This window comes from Cicer arietinum, chromosome 3, assembly GCF_000331145.2.
Source record: "Cicer arietinum cultivar CDC Frontier isolate Library 1 chromosome 3, Cicar.CDCFrontier_v2.0, whole genome shotgun sequence".
Taxonomy (NCBI): Eukaryota; Viridiplantae; Streptophyta; class Magnoliopsida; order Fabales; family Fabaceae; genus Cicer; species Cicer arietinum.
Genome location: NC_021162.2, coordinates 67465107 through 67488506, shown reverse-complemented (window position 1 = coordinate 67488506; position 23400 = coordinate 67465107). Strand labels below are relative to the sequence as shown.

General features: G+C 32.2%; 1 protein-coding gene across 2 annotated transcripts in view; it reads right to left on the bottom strand.

Annotated features, from left to right (window-relative positions):
• Window positions 1–6630: 6630 nt before the first annotated feature.
• LOC101515636 (uncharacterized) overlaps window positions 6631–23400 on the bottom strand; it is a 17478-nt gene continuing 708 nt past the window's right edge. Inside the window, exons 2-23 of one of the 2 annotated variants that reach the window (XM_012713847.3) lie at window positions 23061–23271; window positions 22845–22926; window positions 21936–22221; window positions 21243–21345; window positions 21008–21144; window positions 18973–19146; window positions 17790–17992; window positions 17547–17690; window positions 17374–17462; window positions 13414–13558; window positions 13191–13237; window positions 12424–12479; window positions 11492–11655; window positions 10113–10303; window positions 9489–9549; window positions 9325–9397; window positions 8793–8894; window positions 8572–8668; window positions 8371–8490; window positions 8048–8271; window positions 7791–7931; window positions 6631–7062 (exon numbers count right to left, since the gene is read on the bottom strand). In XM_012713847.3, coding sequence (XP_012569301.1) covers window positions 6880–7062; window positions 7791–7931; window positions 8048–8271; window positions 8371–8490; window positions 8572–8668; window positions 8793–8894; window positions 9325–9397; window positions 9489–9549; window positions 10113–10303; window positions 11492–11655; window positions 12424–12479; window positions 13191–13237; window positions 13414–13558; window positions 17374–17462; window positions 17547–17690; window positions 17790–17992; window positions 18973–19146; window positions 21008–21144; window positions 21243–21345; window positions 21936–22221; window positions 22845–22926; window positions 23061–23271 — 3033 coding nt within the window. In that variant the 3' untranslated portion in view covers window positions 6631–6879. The remainder of the gene's footprint in view (window positions 7063–7790; window positions 7932–8047; window positions 8272–8370; window positions 8491–8571; window positions 8669–8792; window positions 8895–9324; window positions 9398–9488; window positions 9550–10112; window positions 10304–11491; window positions 11656–12423; window positions 12480–13190; window positions 13238–13413; window positions 13559–17373; window positions 17463–17546; window positions 17691–17789; window positions 17993–18972; window positions 19147–21007; window positions 21145–21242; window positions 21346–21935; window positions 22222–22844; window positions 22927–23060; window positions 23272–23400) is intronic. The other variant, XM_004493462.4, reaches the window with a different exon arrangement.

Genomic DNA, 23400 nt, shown 5'->3' with positions numbered 1-23400 from the left:
TGCACTGAAGGTAAACAACATATTTTAAGCTGACAGCAAAATCTTCGATTTTATTATTTTCTTAAAAATTTATAACTGTCATCAATAAATAATCACTGAATTAATATTATATAGTTGATATTTAGTTGTTAATGTAAAACTTTTTAAATTGATAGTGCATTGTCATTAAATCTTATTTTATTATGTTTTTATTATGGTTTAATTTATATAAACTAACAGTATAAATGTTGTTTTTTACAACACAACTGTCATAACATTAGAAAATATTTGACTTTTATTTTAATGATTTCAAAAATAAAAAATATGAATAATTGTGATGAACTAAATTACTTTGTCAATGCATAGAAATTAGATTCTTTTATAAATATATATTTCATTACTTATTTACTACACAAACAAGATAAAGATCTGCTTTTTTCCTTAGAAAATGGAAGATAAATATAACCGTTTTTATTATTTATTTACTTTGTGTCAAATTCTTTTTAAAGAGAAATTTTTACAAAATTATAACATTGCCTGCAATGCTGCTACCTCTCATATTTGCATTCCATTAATTATTTGTTTGGCTATTTCATTTTACATATTCTTCTTTATTGTTGTGGTGCTCACGGGTCACAGTTTTTCTGGAGCTCCAAATAGCATTGATCACGGTGATTCATTGAATCTGTTTTCATTTTTTATTTTTTAATCTTTTAATCAAGACAATACAATAAAATATAATCATTTTTAGTCTTAAATTAATAACATTAATTTACTCATTCCACCCACATTTTTTTTAAGAATCATTTATCAAAATTATTGAAGGACGGCACGTATTATCTTGAATAGTCTTATGTCACGTCAAGACAAACATATAACTTTTTAAAATTACTGTCATAGAAAAAAAAAATTGACTATAATATTTAATTTAAGGGATTAAGTTGCATTTCACATGATTAAATTTTCTGACCTTTACAATTTGAATAAACCAAAATGTTGAAATACTCGTTTAAGTTAGAAGATTTTGAGGTGTAATAGTACTTCTCAACTTGATGTTGACAAGCCAACATAACAACGTTTTGCAAGGGAATGTCCTTGAATAATTAGTTGATTTATAATGACAATTTTGTTCCATCCATTCCAAGGTGTTGTTGAGATTGTGGGAAGAATATTTGACTTTTCCAAAGTCATGCATGAATGATTGTATTGAATGAACTCTGCCACACATCTTTGGATTCTATTTTGGAGTTGAATTTGTCATCAAGGAAGGAAGATACTAATGTAATTATATAAGAATAAAACTCACCTCAACATTTTTCCATATCACAACCTATATTTCACGTGTTGTGTTGTCCTGCTTGCTATACACACCCCTGATTCTCGAGACTCACTTCACTTTTATCCCATGTTCTGCATCAAATCGTGAATCACATTCTCTCATATACTTGACACAATCAATGATCATTCTCATGAGCTTATATTAAGGAATATATCATCAACAATGTTTATGTACTTCAAGTTGTTGACTTGGAACACCCAAATGAATTTCATAGCCAGTCCAAAATTCAAAACTACCAAGTTATAACACTCTAACAACTAATATTTAATTATAAAACTTGACACAAAGTTTTTAGTCTTTAAAAAAACTTAATATTTCATTTTCAATATTGTAAAAAAATCAAATTACTTCCGACGAGTCTCAACAAAAATAATTATTTACTTATAGAACGATGATATTTTGACACGCAAATTTAACAACATTTGATGATTAATGCAGTTTAAATATACAGTTAATTACATTCAACGAATGGTTAATAAATATAACAATATATCGTAACTCATTAATCATCCGCATAAGATAATTAACCACCTTATATATTATTATTATTATTATTATTATTATTATTATTATTATTATTATTATTATTATTATTATTATTATTATTATTATTATTATTATTATTATTATTATCATGCATACATTTTTTAAACTTGTTGGTACAAAATTATTAAATTATTTTCCATTTGATGACAACAATTTGCAACTTTTTTAGAAGGGTGTACATAGGATGCTAGCTTTAATAATCTAACAGTAGATAGATTTTATGCTAAACCAAATATTTTTTGAGTACAAGTGGAGTGCATTAGAAGTTTGGGCAGTATACTATTGGAGAGAGCGTAAATGAGAAACTATGCTCATTATAAAGTTACAATAACTGAACATATGCATCATTTGAACTGAGCTTTCAAACTATGTGACTACAATGACAGAAATCTACATAACTAAAATAATTGTCAACTGAAAATACAACTGTACTAACCATCAAGTTAGTAACTTTTTCTTTAATCTTCCAGCTTCTCACGAAAATTAGACTATTTAGTAATTTAAAGTTCAATTAAAGATAAATAAGTTTGTTTAATTATTTTTTCATCTAGAGTTCGAATTCAGATACTACTAATTAATTCGTATTAATCAAAGTTCATTAATAATCCTGAGTTTTTTATCACTTGATTATCTCAACTCTCAAGGCACACCTAGAAATAATAGAACAATTTTCTTCATTTTCAGGATCATGGCACCAACATAATCTTCTGTTTTAACAGTATAATTTTAGTTTTTGTTTGAATTAATTTTAAATGAATTGATGTTACAAAAATGATTTTGAAATGTTGAAAAGTTGAAGTATCGGTTTATGTCTTGCAATGAAATTTCTAAAATGAAAATGACAGAAATGATTTTGTTTGGATAAGAAAAAAATTTAGTGTAAATATTAAGAATTTTTTGATTGTACCATTCTCCTTGAGAAAAATGTAAAAAATTTTGACTTTTTCCAAAAGCAATTCTACTCACCCTAAAATTGATTGTTTGAAACCATTAGAGACAACAAAATTGATTTTGATATGTGGAGCATCCTGTCGAGTATAAAAATTGTTTTTAACTCTAATATAATGATAAAAATATATTTATAGTCTTTTAAGTTTCATTTGATTTTTGCTTAAGTTCTTTAAGTTTATTTTATTTTAATTTAGTCTTTTAAGTACATTTTGTTTTAACTGATAGTCATTTATCTCAATTCTAACAACAATTAGTTCAATTTAAAGCTTTTGATCATTTAAAATTCTACTAAATACGGCAATAATACGTCTCTCATATTAATTTTTTTTTTTTAAATTCAACAAATCTTATAAATGATATATATTTCTTGAATTTCTCTACAACAATTTAAACTCACATATAACCATAAAAGCAAGATAATAAATGTCTATCCACATAATCAATGTTTTTAACTTCATCTACATACAAAGTAGTTTGAACAATCAACTTGTTGTGATATATCAATTAAATTTTAAAATTTTATGACAATAATTCGAGAAGATTTTCTAACTCAAATGGCTACAGCGTAATTTAATATATTTTAAAGACTAATGATACAAACAAAAATAATTTAAAAGTTCAAAATCGGGATAAAATAAATTTCAAGAACTAAACTTAAAGGTATCTTTTTACTGAAATAAATTCTACATTTAAGCTTTGTTTTTAATATTACTCATCCAACATGATTTTTACGTTTAAACTGATTGACACACGTTTATCTAGTTGCATTATTTATTTGTTACGAAGAGAAAGAGGGTATGATTATAAAATCATGTCAAATATTGTTACAACTAGGATTTAACCTCAGCCACTTTCAATTGATTTGATATAAACTAAAATTTATTAATAGTTACGGTTCAAGTACTTAAGTGTACATGTAAATGCATGTAAACACAAATCCTTTTAATTTAATTCATTTTTAATTAGAATCGTTTCACTTATAAACAGAAATCGTTTTATATACCTATTTTTTAATATGAACTCCCTTTTATTAAGAATGTGTCGTACATTTTAAAAAATATCTGTATATAATTGTTTAATTTGATATATATTAAAATCAATTATCACAGTATTTAATTACATTTAACACATAAGTTAGGGTGGGACAGGGATCCCACAAGCCACTCCCATTGAAATTTTGTAAGCTTGTGCCATAAAGAGACAAATAATTTGACCAAAAATTAACGAGACAATTCAATAATCTCCGTTTTCTTTTAATTCAATTAGGATTAAACAACATTTATAAAGTCTAATTTAATTGAAAAATATTAAATTAAATATTATATTTTAATTCAAACTCGAAATCTCATAATTACTTAAATTGTTTTATCAATTCCACTTATTAGAAATACACACCCAATTTTAGACATTATGAAAAAGTTGTCCCATTTTGACTTTAATGCAATTATAGTACCAAGTAATGTCATGCCTTTCCTATCTACAAAATTTTATATTTATAGCACTACAACGTTGGAGCAATCATAATCAAGATGACCACATAAAAATATTGGTAATTTTTTATGCAATTATAAGTTTTTTGCTCAATTCGTTGAACTAGCTATAGTAACGAGTGCTATATATAACAGTTAGAATCAAAAGGATGGTTGGGTTGGGAAATTATCAACACTATCTCGATCAAAAAATTCCACCATCCAACAAGGGAAAAGTCATACACAAAAACCAACCACCAATCAAACCCATCGAAAAAGATAGATAATTTTTCCCAATTGGACAATTGTTATTGTTATCCCATATTTATGAAATAGAAAATAACAATGAAAAATCTACAAGGGCTTTAATAATTCTTCAAAACTTCTATAAGCTATTAATTCTTAATAATCCATACCACAATTAATTTTCTAAACTCCACTTTTTGCTCCCTTCTTTGAAAAAAACTACATACTCCTGTATTCTCAAATATAACCAAATAAAAAAATTTCATATATTTGATTTAAAATTGGAACAAAATCAATTTTGCTTATATTTAAAACTTTTACTAAGTTTGACAAATTTATTGGATCTCATATTTTCACAATCCAACATCAAAAAAGAGGAAAGGTGCTCAATAACAACAACATAGATCAATAATATTATTCATGTATCAAAACAAAAAACGACATTAAAGACAAGTTAAGGATTGATATTATTCAGGGATCAGTAATACACAACGTCGTGGGGCCCAACTCAAAAGTTTCAATTTTTTTAAGGATTCAATTACAAGAAAGAAAAGAAACATAACCCCATAAAGAAAAAAAACATAAAAATGAAAGAAGAGGATTATTATTATTATTATTATTACCTACCAAGATATGTGAAGGATGGAATTGAAGATGCGAGAGAGAGCGAATCTGATTCGAGGGAAAGTACGAATGGAGAAGAGAGTGGAATCTCGTAGGAAAAGTTGGAGGGTTTGAACGAAGAGATTGAAGCTTCGTATAGGTGGAATGTAGAGAGTCAGTGGCACTGCAGAAAAAGCCACAGCAAACACAATTTGCAGCATTCTTTTTTGTTTCTATGTAATTTTGGTGTTGTCAGATGAGAGAAGAGAGATTATTATTATGGTTAGGAAATTAAGATTGGATTATGAAATGATGATGATGATAGTGACAGTGATGAATTGATGGAGACAAATTGAGGGTTTGGTTGGATTGGATCACTTTCTTTTTCCAATCCTCTCGTGGGAAAGAGGAGACCGGGCAATTTATTCATCACATGTCATGTCAGGACAAATTTAATTTATATGCACAACCATACTTGATTATTGATTGCTATATATTAAGAATGTAGATTTTTTTGCATAGAAATTAAATTCAATCACTAATATTTGGACACATACATGAATAAAAAAATTACAAGATAAATAATTTAGTCATTTGACATTATTTAATTATTTTTTATATGTATGTGTGTACGGCCATGAGGTAGGAGAAATACTTACTTGAACACAAACATAAAAAATGAATAGTATTTATGTATATTTACACAAAAATATACATCATTTAATTATTTCAAAAATACACATTATTTTATTGTTTTATCTTTTATCTTTATTTATTTAAAAGTATATATAGAATTACGATTATAAAAAAAGTAAAGGCAGTGGGAACAAAAGAGTGGTGAGAAATGAAAAAGTGAGTAACTTTTTTTATTGTTTTAAAGGAACAGAAAGAAAAAAATTATTGAGTTGTCTATCACTTTGGTTGGTTTGATAGAAAGCTGAGAAAAAATATTAAGTTGAATTCATTAATCATTATTATTTTTAAATCTAATAAACTAATATTTGTTCCTCGTGATGACTGCCATTTCATAAAGAGATATAAATACATTGTATCTGTAATTCCGTGTGGTTATATTGATTATCTTTCATATTTTTTCTGAATTAAAAAATAAGCAAATAAAATTTACTTCTCTTCTATTTAATGATAATATATTAAAATACCCTTAATTTAGTTTAAATTTTATATTTCCAGTAAACTAATATTAATTATGAAAATAATCTAGACAATAGACTTTTATTATTATTACATAGATTAAATAAAATCAAATGTTAATTATATTTTATTTTAGTCTACTGCATCTTTAGTCGAGTTATATGCTCTGAGTACAAGAAAGTAGGAGTTAAGTGTATGTTGGTTTTACGGCATAGAAGACATTTCAAGAGAAAGTCTTGAATAGTCGCAACATCTGAATACAGTATCTAGATACACTAAAATAAAAAAGGTTAGAAAAAGAAATAATTAAATGTGTATTTTTAAAATAATTAAATAATGCGCATCTTTTGTGTGAGTCCAAATAATTTTTATTTGGCATTGTGAATTGTGACCATGTAAGTATTTTTCGAAATTTTTGTAGAAGCCCTAGACTATGGATCTGTTTCTAAACAGTGTGTACCCTTTTGATGTTCTAAAAAGGATTTAAAATCACAAATTTTACGTTAAAACCTGCTATTAACGGCTATTCTATATTATACACAACTTTATAGTCATACCGCCAACTACAATATCAACAAAGAAGTTTTTCGCAACTCATGGAGAAGATATGCATGCTAACAACTTGCGACATAGCTGTCGTAGCTCAAGTGAAGGATCTGACGAAGATACAGTTGACAGTACAGTCCTAGCTTCTAATAATCCAACTGATATGTTTTCCAAAATCACATCTTCGCTAGCCATAAGAGATGCTATAAGCTTTGCACCTGCCATCCTTTCCTGTTAAACATTAAGAATACATTTTCCCCATATATTAATAGAAATTATATGACTTATACTCAACAAATCACTCTCCTTTGTCTTTTTAACTTCCATTTTTAGCTACTAGAAATCTTTTAATCCAATAAATATTTCTATAGTTTACCTTCTTTTCAATTTAACGAAATATAATTTATAGTTGCCATGAATTATTTCTCTCTATATATTTTGAAACGGCATAACCTTATCCTTAAGTCTTAGCTCAATTGACAAATGCAGAAAATTGTTAGGTTGAACATCATGTCCCAAGTTTGAATTCAAGACCTCGCAGTTGTGTATTTACTATCTCATTTACAGACAAAATAAAAAAAGAAATGACAATCTTTTTAAGCATCAATCCAAGAATATGGCAGTATAGTGAAATTACACAAGACACGGTTTGGCTATGAAGGCTTCCATAAATAGCTGACAATTTTAAGCATCAACAGCAAACAGAGCCTACCATTTCTAGAAATAGGAGCGGACTATAAGGATCTTAAAATAGAAGTATCTAAAACAATAACGTTTTTTCAGATAAAGTTTATTAAACATGGAAATTAGTTTCAGGTCATAAGATTCTCAACACACCCGCCTCCAATATATTTAGTACATCAAACTCAATTTTCAATTTTGCAAGTAGATAAGCATATGAAAGACTTCTCTAAAATTGTTTATCTCGATAAAAATTACCGTAGAAAATAGAAACTTACCTTCTCTGACTCCTTTCTCAGGGCTTTTAGTGAGATTTTGAGAAGGTCATATACATAAGGAAGAACGGCAGATCGTAGATGATAAACAGCTGAAAATAGGACCTGGATGCATGCAGCTCTAATCTCTGACTTTTTCTCAAACTGTTGATGAAGTATTAGTTTCATAACCCAGCAATAGTGACGATATAAAATTTTGAGAGCTATTAACTAATAAAACCATATTAACAGGTACCCAAGAACTAAATTGATAGTGGTACCTTTAGAGAATGAAGGAGACAAGGAAGAACTTGTGCAGCAAAATGCTTCTTGCAAGATTCTGAAATCTTTTGGCAAGTGCTGATGAGAACATTACCCATGCACAAACGAAAAGAGAGAGGAACTGCAGCCACAGATTCACAGTTTTCCTCACCAAACTCGATTGAAATCCGTTCCTTCTTATCATTAAAGAACTGATTGAGCACATAGGTGACAACAGAACTCCCTGCAGCAGCACACTCAACAGGTTTACAATGAAGTCGCACTCAACTGCCAATTAGAATTTCTATACTTAAAATCATCATTTCATACAACTCAACGATACCTTTCTTTCCAATAACCCTAATTCTATCTGGCGTGGAGTCTGTGATAGATTCCTCAGCTTGTAGTTCAACACATATCATCAGTGCTAGACAATCAATGCATCCATGTTGTACTTTAGAAACTGAGAAAAAGTTGTGCCCATCAAAATTAGTTATAGTTCATATAAAATTGAGAGGAATTGGGAAACTAAATGGTCTCATACCTGAATCAGCATTAAGACAAGGCCATAACAGCACTGTTTCAATCATCCTTTTAATTGCATGCATCGAAGGATGAGAAAGTGACTTCCAGCCTCTGACCTATAAATCCAAAAAAAATGTACTTCACTGCAAGCTAAATTGAAAAAGATAATGCAAGACACTGAAACAGACCTTTAAAAAGCAGAACGTGACACATTAAATATTGATGGAAGAAAATGATTACCACAAGGGATGTGCAGATTGAAAATAAACAGGTCTTTATCTTCAGTACATTCTTAGATTCAACAGCAAGATCTAATTTGGCGCAAATAACTGGGAACAAGACCTAAAGAGCCAGAAGCATGGAAAGGTTAAGGAGATCTCTAAAAGTAAAAACTACTAATCAAGTAATAAAAGTTTCCTGCAGTGCCAAAACATGATGTGATTCAGATAGATAACTGTTAAAAAGATAACCTAATACAATATAAGGATTTGTACATTTTACGCTGTAAAAATAATCACAACCAATTATCTAAACAGACAAATAAGAATTACATCAAAGCAAATATTTATCCCAGATGAATGATGAATCACTTTCTAAGTTTTCAATCATGTTGTAAACATAATTGCCAAAAGTTATCTAAACAAAAATGTTGTACACACTTTTAAATTAAGTTATTTCTTTCTTCTCAAAGTTGCATTTTCTTCCTTCAACGCTTTAAGAGTAAAAATACGTGTGACATCCTATAAAATTCATAAATAAAATAATTCATTACTTGTGGATGAATGCGTCCACACAACTCAGCAGAAAGCTTCCGAACATCTTCAAAATCAAGCTCACAAAGTGCCCTGAAACAAATCATTAGCATGACATATGCACCAGGGTCCTTTATAATGATGGAAAAAGATTAAAGGCTATACTCATTGTATAAGTCCCAACCTGTTAAGAAGGAAAGAAGAAATACACTCATAACCAAGCTCTGGGTTCCTGCTTCCTGAACCTACCTCGCAAGAAAATTATGATGGATTAAAAGAAAAAAGAAGCAACCTCCAGGTTGAATGACATACAGTTACTTCTTTGTTTATTGGGGACATATTTAAACATATTAGCGGAATATCTAATAAAAAGTAAAAAATGACTCAACGATTAAGATTTCAAAATGTATGACAAAAATATTACATTTGATTATAAATAAGAAAGTTGGCAAATTTTCCATCCAAATTTGGAAAGATTGAAAAATAACAGAGATCAAATAATCTCAGCAAGTAAATGTCTTATATTCATTCCAAATTAATAATTTGGTAGGAACAGGACTAACACCTTGGTTCCATGATTATTTTCACACATCAAAAGATAAGATTTATACCAAGTAAATCTGATAGGAGGAGAACTACTAACCAAAACAAAGATAAAGAACTCAAACCAAAGGTTTAATATAGAAGATATGCCCGTGGGAATAAATAGCCAAATCTTGGACATGCAAACCACATTTAGAAGTATATGATGGTAGAACAAACAGATAGGCAAATCAGAAAGGCAGATACGCAAGGCAAGAATTTATACCAAGCATTGTATTTTGAATGAGATGTCCATACATAATAGATGAATCAAGGTCATCAAAAGTTTTCATGGGAAGCATCTTAATAATTAGCAGCGGGCAAAGATGCTCAAACAGAGTTCGCTGCATTTCTTCATACTCATCACTGGTGTAGGTTCTACATTCCCATCTCGATAAGAAACTTTCATCAATCCTGCTACAGAATTGAGAATGTATCAAGCGAGAAACCACTTAAATGACAAAGAATTACCAAGAAATTCTAATTTACAAAAGACAACAAAGACAGCTTAGCTAAAACCACATTAATTACCATACAATCAGGGAATATCCTGTTAATTTTCTTTTCAAGCATCCAAAGCTTAGCTAATAAGTTCGGGCACAATTTTTATATTGCTTAAGCTTTAAGTTTTATAACACCAAGCAACATAAAACAAATATAAGTCTCACATCCATTGTCTCCATAGCATGATCAAACATTATATATTTATAGTTATAATATATTCCTCCCAACCGTTTCTTTGGCATCATATGATGGAGACTTGGGGTATTATGGGGTGTCCAAGTCCTGCATTGAGTGGTATGGGATGCCCAGTGGAATATTAAAGTGGCTTGATTCTCCCCCCTTAATAGATAGCTGTTGAGGGAGGGCTCTCCAAGTGCCTAGATACTTATCAATTGGTATTAGAACCAGTTGATGGTGGCACGGAAAGCGCTACCTGCAAAGGGGATGACCAGAAAGGTAGAGTAAAACATAGTAGAGTGCAGCCGCAAGGACGTCGACGTTCACAGGCAGTGCTATGATAGGGACGTGGGCATTATGGGGGGTCCAACTCTGACATCGAGTAGTATGGGCTGCACAGTGGAGTAAGTGGCTTGGTTCTTCCCTCTTAATAGCTAGATTAAGGGAGCGTTCGCCAAGTTAGCTAGCTTTTAAGGGAGTGTTTCCCCAAGTGCTCCTATTAGTTCAATACTTATCATCGTAAAGGTGCATACGAATACTATTTACATTTGCAATTATAGACAAATCTGAAATCAACATTCCTATGATATACCATCTCAGGTTCTCTAATAGAGTCTGTTCTCTCTTTGAACAATCAATTGGTTCATGCAACAGGTTTCTATATCAGGGATTCCGGGTTGGCTTTACAAGTACAATCTAACTGTCGTATTATGTCCCTGATCAGTGTATCCCATATTTATTATAAACAGCTACAGCTCTTTGGTGTTACAGTTCAAGCTCTCCAGCACACAATTATAGAGGTAAAGGGAATATACTACAGCTAAACTGTTTTATTAAAAGGTTTAAAGTAACATTAATGATATTAAAATAGTATTTTGAAGCAGTAAACAGTTTTATTATTAAATAAATGAAACACAGACTCACTCCTTCTGTTCTCTAACATGCAACAGAACATGATGCAATACAAGATCAACAACAGTTGCCAGGTTTTCACTTATATAACTAAAGAATTTGACAATAACTGCATTTGATGGATCTGCAAACATCTTGTCAATCAGTGGTCCAATTAAGTTGTTCCAGTCTTCAACCTGTTACCCATCAGAATTAACAAATTAGAATATTCTTGGTACTCTAAATCACCTGTAGCCAAAGGTACATTTATTGGACCAATTTATGAACATTTCAGAAAATCTATAAAGAGCAAGACAGAAAATAACATCCATGTGTGCAGCAATCGTTTACGTCATTGCATTGCATAGATCCAACTGAACATAAACAAAATGCAAATGTACATGGTCATGCCATATGTGCTGATTGATAGGGAAATAGGTATATCAAAAAGTAGTGAACAACTTCAAACCAAAATTGTCAAACATTAACTATTCTAGTATTGTGCTGTCTTAGATACAGACGAAACCATTTAGGGCCTGTACCATCCCAATCCTTCATAATCAAAATATCAAATTAAACTTTAACCAGGTTAGGTGGGCTAGTCTTATGTCATTGTCCATGCCTAGAGTGCAAAGTGCTTCCATGTAAGGGTACACATTAGAGAAAAAGAAGTATTCTTATGTGTGCACGAAAGAGCACAAACTCTGCGGGAGATATGGCTCTTGGCAATATTAAAGGACTCCAGTAACACACTGCTTTAGAAGTCTTAAAATGTCAGCATAATCTATTTGCATTCACAAATACTATGAAGTTTTAGAAGGCTACAATTTCTCTCAGCTAAGTCAGCCGGTTTATTTTTTCCTTATGAAATCATATATTTCTTAATCAGATTCCCATATCGAAAAGGAAAAAAATAAATCAGGGATACTACATAACCATATTTATAATTGCATAATCAATCTTACACTATTAGACCATTCTGGAACTAGTTTAAGTACTCGGTCAGTATCCAACTTTAACCCTGTCACCAAAGAAAAAAGAATAACATAATGGATCCAGTATTGTTAACCATCATGGAATAGAGATAACTTGTTCGACTTCAAGGTTGTCAAACTCAGGTTCTAGGTAAACTCATTTTGCCTAGTTAAACTTGGATCGTAGACTCATAAAAGCTTATCTAATATTAAAAAACTCCTGTACATGACATATGATACCATTAAGAAAACGAAATTTCAAACTCCGCAATAAAAAAATAGCAAACCAACAAAATAAAGCAAATGAAAAATTCAAACTCTTTATGTTAAATGCTTTACCATCTTGGGCAGAATTTGATGAAGATGAAGATATGTCGTGGAAGAATCATTTGAAGAAATTAGCTCTTGCTTTTTGAAATGTTTAAACTTTATGAACTAATGTTATTTTAGAATTGTGGTTTAATCATGTCATGTTTTTCTGAGGGGGAGATCCATCTTATTGGATCCTATCCAAAATTTTGGTTTGCTACTTTGTTCTATTTTGTTGATTTGGTTTGCTACTTTTTTTGTTATGGATTTGAAATATTGAATTTTTGTTGTCTTATTATTCAAGTATTTATGTAAATTGTAAAGTATAGGAGTTTTTTAATATTAGTTCAAATATCAAGTTAGGTAAACTCTTGTGAGTCTACGAGTTGAGTTTACATAGACAAAACGAGTTTACCAAAAATCTCGAGTTTGACAACCATGAACATTACCTTTATCTTCAGCAGACTGTGGAAGATCTAGGCTCTGGCTGATGTTGCTGCAAGGATAAGGAGACAAAATTTTAGTCAAGCAGTTGTATATTCACATGTCAAGACATTCATAGTGTTTGAACTCCAGCAGTAGAAATAGAAGTTTTCAACTTTATGCTTTTATAATTTTCGCTTTGCAACTACAAAATCCAGTAGAAAGAGCAGTCAAGAAAAGATAACATACTTAATAGAGTCAACAAGCAAGAATATGATTTCAATATTCTGCTTGTGTCGTTTGAGGACCCCAATAACAGTATCGCTAGCAGATGATTGGCTCTCATCAAGGGAGTATACAAGATGAACCAATGCAGGCAAGTACAGTGAAGGATCTGCAAGATTAAGTGATTCAGCAATGAGAATGTACCACCATAAAAATAGTAATAAAATTACAATACGGAATATATGTTTGAGTAATTATCACCAAATCTTACTATGATAAGCAATGGATGTCACAATCATTCATAAATGCCAGTTAACATATTTTTGTGACGACATTTAGTGGATAACCTTAATATGAAACGGGATTAACAAGTAAACAGTAATGTATATAGATATAATATGCACGTTGAAGTAAAAGAAAGGAACACGTACAAGTAACAAAACAACTAATGACAAAGAAGGAAGCATTTGAACAAGGAAATAAAGTAAGAGGATCAAATTAAACACTTGACCATTTAGACAAAAGAGGCTCCAACACCCTGTCAAGAAACAATCATCCTAAAAGCTTCAGTTGATACAAGAAAGCCCGATAATAGTTTTAAATTCACATCATATTAGAAATAACAAAAAATACACCTAGAAGGTCCAATAATGGTTTTTGTAGAAAATATATTTATCATCTTTGTAATTTATTGTATATCATACAATGTAAATAGGTATAGTATCTCCTATATTTATTTTTGTATTTATTGGCTTGAGCCTATATAAAACCGACTTCATTGTGTAGTTCAGACACACAGTTCACCATATGTCTCTCTCATTTTCTCTCATTCAACAAGGTATCTAGAGCCTATTTAAGAGACAACCTTATACCGTGATTACCCAGAGGACCAACGTCCTTCAGTGAGATTTTTTTTTGGTAAACTGTGTGTCCCAATTGCGGTTTACCCCTTCTCCATCGTTGTGTTATTTTTCCCAGCAAATCAGTTGTTGCATTGTTCATCGCGTCATAATTGTTCATCGCAAAAAAAAAAATGCCTCTTCCGCTCTTGGTTCGCTGATGATTTTAGGTAACTGCTTACTGATTATGGCTACTTATAAAGATTTTATTCGGTGGGTAGACTATTGTCAGAACTTCGATTATGCTGTTTCGACTGCACAAAGTGGTAATTCACTTATTTGTATCTCACCTTCCCTTAGTCGATGGGTTATCGATTCTGGTGCATCTGACCACATTACTAGTGATAAGACTTTTTTCTCCTTTCTCACTACTTCTGATTATTTACTTAGGATAGTATCGGCCAATGTTCCAAAATACAGTCTCAAGGGATTAGCATTGTCTAAATCCACCCTTCTTTGTTAGTTACATTTGTCCTTGATGTGTTTGAATGCCCATTTAATTTAATTTCTATCAGTCAATTGACTCATTCTCATGATTGTTTTGTCACCTTTACTAATTCCAATGTTACTTTATAAGATCAAATTTCAGAACGACAAATTGGTGTCGGATATGAATCTAACGGCCTCTATTATCTCGCAAACCCATCAATTGTCTGCCCTACCACAGATTCTCCTTGTACTATACATGCTCAGTTAGGTCATCTAAGTCTTCTCAAACTTCAACAGTTAGTATTTAATCAAAACAAATTATCTAGCTTACATTGTAAGTCGTGTCAATTAGAGAAACACACTCGTAGTTATTTCCCTGATCGAGCCAATAAACAAGCTTTGTCCCGTTTGCTTTAATTCACTCAAATGTTTGAGGTCCTTCTCGTACTATTTTCACTCTTTAGTCTAGATATATTTTCACATTTTTCAATGATTTTTTTTTCGTACGGGATATTTTTAATGAAAAATAGGTATGAGTTATTTCCTATTTTTGAGCAATTTTATAAAGCAATTAAAACTCAATTTAGTGTATCCATTCACACTTTGCACAATGATAATGTCCGTGAATATTTGTCCTATCAATTTCAAAATGTTATGGCCTCTGACGGTATTCTTCATCAAACATCTTGTGCTCATACACCTCAACAAAATGGGGTAGCCGAACTCAAAAATTGGCATTTTATTGAAATCACTCGTACTCTTCTTCATTGTAACGTACAATCTCGTTTTTGAGGCGATGTTGTTCTAACGGCATACTATCTTATAAATCGCATACTTTCGTGTATCCTTAATAACAAAGTCCCTCACTCGATCATCTTCCTTCATGCTCCTCTTCACTCACTTCTTCAGATCTACACGTTTTCTCCACAATCTTACTCCTAGTCTTGACAAACTTTTAGCTCGACCACTAAAATGTGTCTTTCTTGGTTATCATCGGTCCCAAAAAGCTTATCGTTGTTATTTTCCTACTCTTCGACGATATCTCATATTAGTTGATGTCACTTTTTTTAGTTTGTTACATACTATGAGTTGTTTCCTGACCCTCTGTCTGCAACCATTCATGTAGACCTACCAAAGTCTGTTTCACCTTTTCTTTTACCACTAAAGCCTATTACATATATCCCACTTTTTCTTTTACCACTAAAGTTGATCCTGATGGTAAGATTGATCACTTTAAAGCAACTTTGGTGGCAAAGGGTACACTCAAATTTTTTGCCTCGACTACAGTGATACTTCCTCTCTATTGCAACCATCAGACATTGGTCTCTACACCAATTTAACATTAAAAATGCTTTTTTGCATGGTAACCTTGAAGAAGAAGTGTTTATGGAGCACCCATTTGCGTTTGTTGCTCAAGGGTAGTCCTCTACCATGGTTTTTCGACTTCACGTGTCTATCTATGGTCTTAAACAGTTTCCTCAAACTTGGTATAGCAGATTTAGCACATTAGTGCAACAATTTGGTATGATACGAAGCCCAAAGGTGCATTTACTTGATTGTGTATGTAGATGATACTGCCATAACTGGTAGTGATCAGCAGGGCATACTCCACTTGAAACAACATCTATCTCATCAGTTTTACACTAAAGATCTTGGTAAGCTCCGCTACTTCTTGGGTATTGAGGTAGCTCAATCTAAGGACGGCTTAGTAAATTCACAAAGGAAATATGTCATGGATATTCTTGATTTAGGATGATAAAGAAGATTGGTCGGTAAATTAAACTACCTCATAGTCACCAGTCCAGATATTTCTTTAGAAGTCAATGTGGTAAGCCAATTCTTAAACTCTCCTTGCCAAGAACATTGTGATGTTGTGATACGAATCTTGAAATAAATTAAAGGTGCTCCAGGAAAAGGTCTAATTTATGAAAACAGATGACATACTCAGATAGTTGATTATTCATATGCCGATTGGATAGGTTCACCCATTGATAGGCGATCCACTCCTAGGTATTGCATACTTGTTGGAGAAAACTTAATATCATGGAAGAGTAAGAAACAAGTGTAGTTGCAAGATCCAACATTGAACTTGAATACAGGGTTATGACATTAATGACTTGTGAGCTCATTTGGTTGAAACAGTTACTCAAAGAGCTTCAGTTTAAAGAGGCAACACAAATGACATTAATCTGTGATAATCAAGCAACATTGCATATTGCCTTTAATCCAATTTTTCATGAGAGGACCAAGCATATTGAGATAGATTCACTTTGTAATGAAGAAGATCGAATTAGACGACATCACCACTAACTTTGTTAATTCCAATGATCAATCGGTAGATGTCTTCACTAAGTCCTTGAGGTCCTCGAATCAATTATATATGTAACAAGCTTGGTGCATATGATTTATATGCTCTAGCTTGAGAAGAAGTGTTGAAAATATATTTATGATCTTTGTAATTTATTGCATATAAATAGGGATAGTATCTCCTATATTTATTTTTGTATTTATTACCTTGAGCATATATAAAACCGACTTTGTTGTGTCGTTCAGACACATGATTTCACCATATATTTCTCTCATTCAACAGTTTTAAATTAATATCATATAGAAAATATTAAAAATATACACCTTATATTCAGATGTTAATGCTAACCTATCATTGGAAGCAACTTAGACGCCTGCTCACGAATCCAAATTTCTTTATCTTTAAGCCGCTCAAGCAACCCATTGGCAATATCTTGCCTAAAATAGTCAAATTCACATATCAACAATTAAATATACAAATAACTATAAAAATATGTGTTATAACTATACGAGCAATCATACCAAGAAGAATAAGGCAATGATCTTTTTAACTCTGATGATATATGCAAGATTTCCGATATAACATCCATGGCATTTCTTCTCTGTGAAATGTTTTCAGAAGCAAGGCATTTCAATATTTCCATAAGGCACATATCATCTTGGCTTCTGGTGGATCATGATAGAAAAATTCTAAATTAGAAAAGGAAAGATTTGGGACTTGAGTACTCCTACTCAGTATCATATGAGAAAGAATAGACTGATTACATTGAGCAGTATTCTGCTATCAGCAAAACAACAGCTCGAGCTGTACCATCCTGCTCATCTAGAAGGTGAAGCAGAAATGGTATCACAATATTTGCCTGCCTACTATCAGCAAGTACACCTTCCTGTGAGTGGTTTGGCTTCAAAATGATAGCCTTGAATATTGAAACAACCCCTACTATCACATCTTCATCAGTGCAATTAAGCTGCAGACATGAAGGAAAAGTAAATCTGATATTAAGTTCCACCATCACTCTGATATGAGAAACAATATTCAAATTAACTGATAGGCCCATGTGATAAAGGAAAGGGTTAGAAGGACAGAGAGCATAATAGAATGAGACAGGTGGAATTTGACGGGTGAAGAGATAGATAGAAAACCATTTCTATATATTAGAGTTGGGATCGATGGGAGGCAGGCGAAGATTGGGTAAATGATAAGCCTTTGACCTTTGTGGGACTGGTTTCTTTCTAGGAAAAGCAGTCTGTGTATCTTTTTTCTCTTTTATATCAATTCTATTTCCTGTAAGGAGCCTATTACTCCATCGTTTTCATCATTAAAATCATCTATAATTTCTTATTGTTCTGTTCTGAGTTTCATCTGGTTTACAGGACATCTGGTGCCTATCATTAGTGAACCGCGGTATGATTAGCCCATCATAGCTCAAAAAAGTGAAATAACATGCAACTCAAAACCTTTACCTATATGCAGTATAATCATAAGACTTTATGCTCATAAGAAATAACAATGTATGTGTCATCCATTATGGAAAACCAGAAGTTCTACTGAGCCTAGAAAGGTTCCAAATACTAGCATTTACACCATAGAGACAAATAGAGTAATATTGAATAGAACTAAGGCAGTCATGTCATATATGATGAAGACCTATAGAATCATTCTGAAGGAGAGAAGATGGAGGATAGTCAATAATTTGAGCTAAAAAGGACCAGGGAAAACTATACATCAAACCATCGAGAGATACTAGGAAAATGGTCTATCTTTGAACCTAATACATGATAGGACTTTATAGCATTAACTGATGGTTGTGAAAGGCATTGGTTAAAAATATATTTGCAATGTATTTTCTCAAGATATAACATTCATTAGCAGGACTGAATGATTGTGAAAGGCATTGTTTACAAATATATTTGCAATGCATTTACTCAAGATCTTGAGAAGAGGTACCTGTGGTACTAGAATGCGTGAGATTTTCATCCCAATTTCAGACATTGTGCTTTCAAATCTCTTTCCGTCTAGACGCCCCAGAAGTAGGCATAAACAATTCAAGAAAAACTTCATTGTCTCCAACCCACCATCCTTGTTGTCAGCAGATCCACTAGCATGATTATCCATATAATACTGTAATTTTCATAGATATCAGCAACCAAACAATTCCATCACACACAATCATAAAAAACCACAAAGAATTGAGTTAACATGCCATTGTATCATATATTTAACCCACTGACAGTAGATGCAGCAAGGTAGTCAAAATTGAAGTTTTACAAGGATTGCAAAGGGGAGTCGGACCAAGATTCACTACAATTATATTTTCCTGAAGTTCTTGAAGTCTCACATAAAGTTGCCCCACTTTTTTATTGGAACTCTATCTTCTCTCTCTTGCCTAAAAAATCACCCCCCTCACAAATACAGGTGAATGCAGGGATCTCAACTTCAGGAAATTCAAATACCTAGAGTATTACTCCCTCTAACTAGGAAAACGCAAAGCACCAAATTTTTAAGAAATGCCAAGACAAACACCAAAATTAGGTAGTCAGATACTGGATACCTAAACTAGAACTGTTAATCACCAATATCATCAATTCCACCACAATCCTCAACAATCCCATCAGTCTTACGAGTATAATAAATTGTCAATCCCACACAATCCTACCGGATTGCACTTCTGCCTGCAATCGGGATGGCGCAAGTCGTCACATATCGTAGGATTGTGTAAGATAAGGATTTGGATTACCTTGGATGAGGCCATACTGAAATGGAACAGGAGACCAGGCCATAATGTACTTGGGACTGCAGAAGATAAGAACTACATGTGGGGCTGGAGATGAGGCCAGATTGCATCTGGTTCTAAAGATGGAGACTAGATTGCACACGGGATTAGTGATGGGGGTCAAATTGCATCTAGGACTAAGCCATTCTATGAAAAGACAAGGTGCAATGAAGCCAGATTGCAGCAGGACAAGGTGGAACAAAATGAGTCTATGACATGACAGGATGAAACAGAAACTGTCTACAAAAAGAAGGGCTAAAACAGAACCAATGTAAAAAAAAACCAGTGTGAAGGACAGGCTAAAACGGATCCAATTTTGGGAAAGATAGGATCAAATGACAGCAAGTACAGTGTAAAAACAAGAGCTTGAAACTAGATGCTCAACACAGAGAAATTCGCAAAGGAAGGATCAAAAGCAAACAAAGATGAGAAAACACAAACACATAAATATGAAACTCAACAGAACAAAACAAAGAAACTATTCTCCAGGTGGATATCATGGTTCTAATATCATATTTAAATTATTTGGATTTAAGAAGGGACAGAGGAAAAGAGATAATAGATATTTGAATACTATTTTCTTGTGCCAAATGACATGATAAGATGTGATATGTAAGAAAAAGCACTAGCCGTTATTTTTTTTATATTAATATTAGACATGAAATACTAGTTAGAAAGAATATATATATATATAAAGAAATATGGAAGCTAATTCCATGAGATCATGGGAAAATTTAATTTGAACCATGAAGCATATTAGTAGAATTTTAGAGAAGACAGAAAATTGAGAAGAAACTGAATCTGATTTTTCAATGTGATTTATCTGGGATGTGATGCTTTACAATGATTGGCTCCTAAGCAACTTACAAAATCAGTAGACATAAGCTGTATTCTGACAACTTTAACAGAACCAATTACTATCTTCTCTAACTAACTATTAACAGTTAACATAACGGAAACAGAAGCACACTATATCTCACTAATTTGCAGTTTTGCACATGCAAATAGTACAGTGATACTTATGGGGTCAGACACTAAACAGAGATATGTTCCTTTACAAACAAGACAAATAAGTGAGAAATAATTTATCTCCCAAGGAAAAACATCAAACAGCAATACAATGGCATCTGACATATATTGGGACACAAGGTGATTGCTGAAATTATTACAAAATATAATTGCAGTTAATCTCTACCAACTACATCAAACCTGGATTCCAGACAAATATTGGTCTAACAGTTCCTTGTAACACTGAGAAAATTTCCGATCTTCCAAGTGTAATAGCAAGTAATAATGCTTCCAGCAAGAAGAGAGCAGTAAATCTCCAGTTTTGAAAGCATTAGAATCTGTCGTAAATGTGCCAGAAGAAAAATATGGTTCATTGAATTCTACGAGAATGAATTAAATATGAAGTAGCCATTAAAAAATACAATGATTCCAGAACCTGCCTCAGGTTGGAAGGACCCATAGAGATCCTTTATCTCCTCCAGCCATTTAAGTACTTGCTCTAAGCCTTTGGCGTGTAAAAAACGACTCTTTTTGCTCCACTGTTGTGTAAGGTCAGTAGATGAATAAATTTGGTGCAAATTTCAACAGAAGGGAAAATGTTAATGCTTGAACCATGTTATTTCATATGTACATTCACATTATTAATTTTGATGAAAACAATTGAATCAATTTATGGCACCTACGGTATTTAGAATTAAGTATCAATACCAATAATAGTCTTAGTGGAAACAGATAAACGGCCATCATAAAAACCAAGGTAGTTTTTTATCAGTAGCTACCCTGGGGAAGAATGCGGAAAAAAGACTAAGTAGTTCCATTTATTCAGTATGCAGATTCATATAATGTTAAGTATGAAATAGCAGGGCTAAACATAAATTGTGAACCTAAAATAAGAACAGGCTTTTGCTTTCAAAGTCAATTTGATAGAAAATGCTCCACAATTGAGTCACTGACCTAAATGTCTTGTGTCATGGACTTTGTAGTTAAATAATGCCATCACTTTCTATTGCTCACTTATTTGATAAAACTCTCCTAATTGGATACCATAATTTCATAACATCAATATATGTGTATGACATCTTGTCTAAAACATAACGATTCACACAAAAATTCAAAGTGTATAACTTACAGAAAGGAGTTTTTGCACCAAACAAATTAGGTCATCTAAATGAGGCCAGAGAGTGTAGTCCCTTTCAAACTTTGACATCAACAATGATTTCGAATCCGATTTCACCTGCTTATCAACGGTAGCATATTGCACAAAAGTGATTGCCTGATCTTTTCCTCTTGCATTAAATTTTGACTTCTTATCTTGAAGCTTGGCCGCTTTTGTCAATGCTCCGGAAATGGTCAAAAAGCAATCAGCTGCAGACACTCCAAGGCGAGATGGCAACTCAAAACCATCTTGCGATGTGCTGGAGTTTGAGAGATCAGTTAACAAAAATTAATGGATTAATAAGAGGATTAATATATTTAAAAAAAATCATTATAGAGATGCAAACCCATAAAAGGGGGCAAGAGGAAGAGATATAGATTTGATCATTTGACACCACTGGAAACTTAATGACAAATATGAAACAGCACATTTATGAAGATGAACAGCTGTTTACTATTGAGATTCTTATTACACCCGATCAGCAATCAGTCAAATGCTTCTAGCTAACAAAAGGCAATCTTCTGACAGCATAGTGCAAAAATTGTCTAAATGCAAGAATGTAGGTCAACAAACATGCAATAGTTTTGGCTATCACTTTACAAAAATAATAATAGCCGTAGTAAAGGGATGGAGAGGGGGAAAAGGAATAAGTAAAGGGTACAACTTTGATGAATGTTTCAGGACCTCAGCAGATTTATGATGATAAAATATGGAAGATACGTTGACTAGTCCAAATTGAAGGTAACAACTACACAGACACAGATGCAACATTCTTTTCGGCCAAAAGCATTGCATATAAGCAAAATCAAACACTAAAAAACATTAACCTCCATTTACATTATTCTTTAAAATGCAAAATAGATTCATCAGTAACGAGAATACCTTTCTTTACTCACAATTCCTGCCAAATCAGGAAGGCAAGTGGAGAGTATCTTCAATAGATCACTATACCTCTCCCTTATTCCTGTAAACAGAAGAAAATTACACCAAAAAGAACAAGCAAATTAGCACACAACTTAATTTAAAAAACATGCAATATTTTGTATTCTCTAATCTATGTATATATATGATGAATAGTTGAATGAACTGCAAACTCACCGCCAAGCATAGATTGATGAACAGAAGTATCGTAATCTACAAGGCTTCTTAGCAGGATGCACCAACCAAACAACAGGTAACGATCATGGTTTCTGGTAATAATGGTAGCAAGAGCTTCAGCAACGGGTTGGAAAAGAAGCTCGTCCTGAAAAAGCCAGTTGAAGAGAATAATAGCTTGGTCACCGTGCTTTGAGTCCTTACATTTCAACGACTGTGAATCAAAACCAAACAAACAAACACGGTATTACGAAAAGGAAAACAAATTAAATTTTATTTATTAAAAAAAAAAAAAAAAAAAAAAAAAAAGGGGGGAAAAAAAAACACAAAAAGGGGGGGGGGG